At 39.0% G+C, this 6,192-nt stretch overlaps 1 protein-coding gene across 1 annotated transcript; it reads left to right on the forward strand.

Moving 5' to 3' along the window:
• The first annotated feature begins 4,203 nt into the window (after positions 1-4,203).
• Positions 4,204-5,987, forward strand: LOC121979387. Its single transcript, XM_042531412.1, has 2 exons — positions 4,204-5,684; positions 5,873-5,987. The coding sequence occupies exons 1-2, from the start codon at positions 4,358-4,360 to the stop codon at positions 5,881-5,883; spliced, it is 1,338 nt and encodes a 445-aa protein (XP_042387346.1). The 5' UTR covers positions 4,204-4,357; the 3' UTR covers positions 5,884-5,987.
• Positions 5,988-6,192: the final 205 nt, after the last annotated feature.

A 6,192-nucleotide genomic window follows, 5' to 3' on the forward strand; every position in this document is an offset into this window, starting at 1 on the left:
ATGTGGCCTAATTCAAATAAGGAAAGTTTTATATTTTAAAAACTCTCTTTTAATACTTGTAGATATCTACAAATAGAAGATTTTAAAAATTCAAAACACCCCTCCTTATTTGAAATATGTGGTCGGCCCCCTTAAAGAAGTATATGGTCGGCCACCTCAAGGAGAATATGGTCGGCCCCTTTGGCTTGGTTACCAAGTCATGGGCCGACCCCTTCTTGGACACCAAGATGGGCTTTTCATGAGTGGATTAGAGGCATTAATGAGGCTACGATAGGGACCTAGAGGAGAAATTAGTTTTGATCTTCTGATGAGCTTGAGTATCCCGTGTTCGCCCCGAACACACAACTCAAGTTCATCAATAATAACTCATTCCACTAGAGAGTTATTATTGCACTACCGCACCAATCCCAAATTACATTATGGGCTCCTTCTTATCATGAGTGTGTTAGTCTCCCTGTGTTTAAGATAATGAATGTCCACTAATTAAGTAAATTACTGACAACTCACTTAATTAATATCTAGCTCCAAGAGTAGTACCACTCAACCTCATTGTCATGTCGGACTAAGTCCACCTGCAGAGTTTAACATGACAATCCTTATGAGCTCCTCTTGGGGACATTCTCAACCTAGATAACTAGGACACAGATTCCTTCTATAATCAATAACACACACTATAAGTAATATCATTTCCTAACTTATCGGGCCTATTGATTTATCGAGCTAAATCTCACCCTTTGATAAGTTAAAGAAATAAATACTAAATATATGTGTTTGTTATTATATTAAAATTAAGAGCACATACTTCCATAATAACTAAGGTCTAGTTCTTTTATTAAGTCAGTATAAAAAGAAACTTACCTAAAATGGTCCTACTCAATACACTCAGAGTGTACTAGTATAATTTATCAGTCAAGATAAACTAATACCTAATTACACTACGACTATTCCAATGGATTATTCCTTTCCATCTTGTCGTGAGCAACTGTTTATAATTTATAAAGAACTAATAATATGATCTTCTGTGTGTGACACCACACACCATGTTATCTACAATATAAATTAATCGAACAACTACACTTAACTTGTAGATATTTGACCAATGTGATTCTTTTATTTCTAAATAAATAAATATTTACAAAAGCTAGACTTTTAGTATACATTCTAACAGTTACCACCCCCTAGGGTTTTCCACTTGCCTAACAGCAGCTAGGACTTTCCACCACCTAGGATTACCACCCCCTAGGGCTTTCCACCTGCCTAACCGCAGCTAAGACTTTCCACCACCTAGGGTTACCACCCCCTAGGACCTAGGGTTACCACCCCCTAGGACCTAGGGTTACCACCCCCTAGGGTTTTCCACTTACTTAGAATCCACTAGGACTTTTGCTTTAGACAACTTAGGACTTTCCTACAAGTTCAATGAACCTTGTTAGATAACAAGACAACTTAACTTTGGACTATTTGACATAATCAAAACATAGGTTCGATCGTCGGATGCTTCCCGCACCAATAATTACCGAATACTATTCCTGAAGACATTCATACTTATGTTCGCAGTTTGGCTGAAAAATCTACTTTATAAACTTTTATCAAATTATGTGAGGCCTCAAAGCTTTTCACAAAACACATCCTAAGAGAATGACCATTGTATATGAAGCTGAATTCAACTCAAAATTAAAATGTCAAAAGAAAGGACTGCCTTGTTTGGAATCAGATAAATATGAATGTCACTGTCAGCTTATCTATGCTTTCAGAAGAGCTAACATGGATTATGAATTCTACATTACTACAGCTTACAAAGGGAGACAAAATACCCCTTTTACTCTTCTTGACTATGGACTCTTACATAAATTGTGGGTTCATGACCAAGATTCAGTAAAAGATTTCCCAAAGAAACTTGGTATTATTATTTCTACTGCTTTAGAAGAAGAAGAAACGTTTGTGATATGCACATTTGACAGTACTTCTCTTGAATGGCTGATAATGGGTATTTTTGTGCATTATTTTGGCTCTTATACTTAGCGTTTTTACCTTCTCACATGCTTAATTTTGTCCTTATATTATATTTTGTGAGTAGAATTTATTTTGGACTTAAATGTAAATTTTCTACAATTATGGAATTTAATCGCATGTTTTATTTTGATTTTGTAGGAAATTCAAAGAGTCATGGATTAGGGTCTAGCCGGATCGAATTTGGCTTGATTGAGAGGCCAAATGAATTAATGTGGACCGTTGATCGAGATCAAGACATCCAAGGGCTCATGTTATTCCAAGTTGAATCAAGAAGAGCCAAATCCAACACAACCCAATCTTCAAGCCCAATCTAAAAGCCCAATTCATTAACCCAATTTCAAACCTTATTGATTAATGGATCCGGATCCTTTTCCTTAAACCCAAACCCGAAACCCATTAAGAAAACCCCTTTTCTCCTTCTCACCCGCACGGAACAGTGGCCCTGTTTCTCTTCTCTTCTGCGCGTTTTCTTCCCCATGGGCTAGGGCACGCGACTCTCCCCACCGTCGGTTTTCTTTTCCTTCTCTCCGGCCGACGGCCTCTATTCCTTTGCTTGCACTGCCGCCGGCCGGCCAACCACAGCACACTTCTTCTTCTCGATTTTCTGCAGCGGCTAGGGCTTGCGGCGACATCCTCACACCAGCGCCGTTCTTCTTCCTTCTCTCCGGCCGGCGGCTCTTTCTTCCTCTTTTCCCCGCCGCCGGCCGGACCTCCATAGCCCACTTTCTCTTCTAGATTTCCAGCGGCGAGTGATAGCAGTAAACTTGGCAGGGGGCAGCAACCTACGGCAACGACTCCGATCATGCTCAACTCACTGGAGAGGTTTCTCCGGTGAGTTCATCTTCTTCCCTTGCTTCCTCGAGTCTCTGCTGTAGTGGTTGCAAAGCAGGGAGTCAAGAGGCAGCGGAGGCAGCGAGCTCGATCATCCACCTCGCCGGAGGGGTTCTCCGGTGTGATCTCCACCGTCCAGCTTCTTCTTGGCAGCTCTTCAGTTTGGGTTCAGCGGCAGAGCAAGGAGGAAGAGGCAGTGGTTCATTCCATCTCACAGCAACTCCAATTCATCTCCAGTCAACTTCCAGCGAAGGGGTTCTTCGTTGGGAGATTCATTCTCATCGTTGTCAAAGTGAGCAGCATTCCAGCAGATTGCTTCTGTCCACCGGCTTTGGGGGTTCCGAGCCGGGTCTCCGTGTGACGGCGGAGATAGTTGTTGGTATTTGAAGAAGAAGTGTGAATGTGGTTGGATTAGTTTAGATTTTCTTAGTTTAAATTCTGTTAATTTTGTTAATTTACTTGTGTTGAAGTTCTATTGAATGCTTGTAGCTAATTTGATCTTTCATGTTTAAATTGCACTTGTTATGTTTAATTAGTTACATGCATACAATGTGTTCGATGAAATGCTTCAACCAATAATTACGTTTATTTTGATGCATTTTTAGTTCAGTTAATTCTTGCTTTGTCTTGTTCCTTTAATTTAGTTAAGTTTTAGTTTTGATTGAATGCAATTAGGATAGATTAGCTTAGGGTTTCTTTAATGTTTTAGGTTTCGTTACATGCTCTAGGTTTCGTTAATGTTTTGTTTCATGTTATGCTCATTGATAGATATTCTTGTATCGTAGTGTGACAATGCGATGTAGAAAAATCTTCAATGGTTAGTTAGGGTAGACATAGCTTATTAATTGCATTGTCTTCTATTATTTAGGTTAGATTTTATTTGATGCTTCGCCATTTCATTCCCTAGATTAATCGTGTTGATAATTAACCCATAGCGTAGAGTGACAATGCGTTGTGGATTAATTATTTGCACCTAGTTAGATTTCGTTCTGCATTAGAGTAATTTCTTACTTGTCTTGCTTTTAATTTGTTGAATTTAGAATTAAAATCCAAAACCCCTATTCTATATTGAAAATCCCAAAAAAATAGAAATAACATATGATCCTAAGTTTACCATCCTATCGTTACTTTTGTTGGCGGACGACCCGAGTCATTCCTATGCTACATTAGTGTAGGAGGGGTTTGGTATTCATCTTTTGATGCCCAATTCGCGACAAAATTGGGCGCTAATCAAATTGGCGCCGTTGCCGGGGAATATGTAGTGGTGTTTGGTAATCTTAGGATTGTTTCTCTGTTTTCTCTCTTTTCTTGTTTCTATTTTTTGTGGTTGCAAAAATTCAAAAACATTGTTAGGGGCTTAATTATTTCATCTCTTGTATGCATGTGTTGCTATCTTGTATATTTTCCTGTGTCTTTTGATGATATTTGCATGAGTGTTTCAGGTAAGATCAGGAAGTCTCTTGTGTGTCATTAGCAGTTCCAGAATTTCAATGTGATCAAAACCTCAAACTTGATGAGTAAAATGGAGAACACTGAAAAGATTCTCAGAGAGCTTTGGGCACCAGATTTGTCAACTGATTCATTTTGCATCAGATATTCTGATTTGGAAGTAGACTTCGAGCTATGGAAAATTGTTCATCTATTACCGAAGTTTCATGGACTTTCTGGTGAAGATACCAACAGACATCTGCATGATTTGGAGATGGTTTGTTCTTCATGGAACCCACATGGTATATCAGAAGAAGATGTTATCATTAGAGCATTTCCATTTTCATTATCAGATTTAGCAAAAGATTGGTTATATTGTCTCCCACCCAATTCAATTTCCAGTTTGACCGAGATGAAGAAATTATTTTTGGCGAGGTTCTTTCCTGCTTCTAGGATTGCAGCTATTCGAAGGAGTATTTGTGGAATTCAACAATGCTCAGGAGAACCGTTTCAAAATTATTGGGATAGATTTAAAAGTCTTGTTGCTAGTTGCCCTCAGCACCAGATAAGCGATCAGCTATTGATTGTATACTTCTATGAGGGATTGTGTCCCATGGACAAGAGTATGGTTGATGCAGCTAGTGGAGAGACTCTAGTTAACAAGACATCTACTCAGGCCAGAGAACTTATCGAGATTATGGCTTCAAATTATCAGCAATATGGGACTAGACCGACGATTACCGAGGATGTTCATTCTTTTGCTAGTGTATTCCCGACCAGAATCCAATATCATCAGCCTGATCCTCAGAATTATCAGACTCATCAGCAAGACAGGTATAATTTAATTGAAGGATTCGGGTATGGGAACACACAACAAGGAAATTCTGATTGGTCCCAGCATTATCAGCCTTACTTTCAGCACTGTCAGCCTGAGCAGAATTTTAGGGAGCAGTCACAACTATTTTGTCAACATCAAGAAACTCAATTCAAGCCAAGAACACATTCATCGACACAGTTACAGTTGCTATTAGATCAATCTACTGCATCAATTTCTGAGGAGATGGATTGTAGAGTTTGTGATATTCCTGACTTTTATTCTGCTTCTCTACATGACTCTTCTAATTTTTTATATTGTGATGTTGTAGTTGATCCTGATAATATTTTTGTTGATGATATTGTTGTTTCAGATAGTCTTGATGTTGCAGGTATAGGAGATGATGATGGAAGTATAGGGGAGACCCAAGAATCGCTTCCTTCGATTATTCTACCACCGGTTGAGCCTTTTATTGTACCTAGTGATGATGGAAGTGTAGGGGAAACTCAAGAATCACTTTCATTGATTGTACCTGATCCAGAGCCAGTTCTTTCACCTGACCAAGATGATGCCACATTCACTATCCTAGAGCCTCCAGGTATCTTTCAGGATGGTAAGGTTGATATTTCTTCTGAATCTTTAGCAAAGTCCATGGAGGTAATTCATTTTAATTGCATTAGATGTGACATATCTTTTGATTCATGCTCTGTTACTTTTGATATTGTTTCTGATACATCTCACACAACATGCGTGCAGGGAATGCATCATTTTCTTTTTTGTGTGCAGGATTTCTATAGACATTTCATTCGCAGTCAATCATTCAAGGATGCATGCTACCACTTTAAGAAAACCCTAACATTTTATGCAATAATGAAGCTCTTGGAGTGGACACTCCAACTGAACCGTCTTCGGCCACCGGAGAAAATTTTTGAGGAGGCTAAGGTGGAGGGAGCATTCCTCACTTCACCTACATTCATTCCACTTCCAGATTGGCTTCTGGAACTGAATCGACTCCGACCGCCAGAATTTCAGGGGAGTTTGTTCCATCTTATTTCTTCTTTTCCTTTTTGCTTGTATATATTTCTTTACTTTGGTTGCTTTGTTTG

The sequence above is a fragment of the Zingiber officinale genome, chromosome 1B (genome assembly GCF_018446385.1).
Source record: "Zingiber officinale cultivar Zhangliang chromosome 1B, Zo_v1.1, whole genome shotgun sequence".
NCBI classification, from domain to species: domain Eukaryota; kingdom Viridiplantae; phylum Streptophyta; class Magnoliopsida; order Zingiberales; family Zingiberaceae; genus Zingiber; species Zingiber officinale.

Coding starts and splice junctions, on each gene's coding strand:
- LOC121979387 (XM_042531412.1), top strand. CDS start 4,358: ATGAGTAAAATGGAGAACACTGAAAAGATTCTCAGAGAGCTTTGGGCA.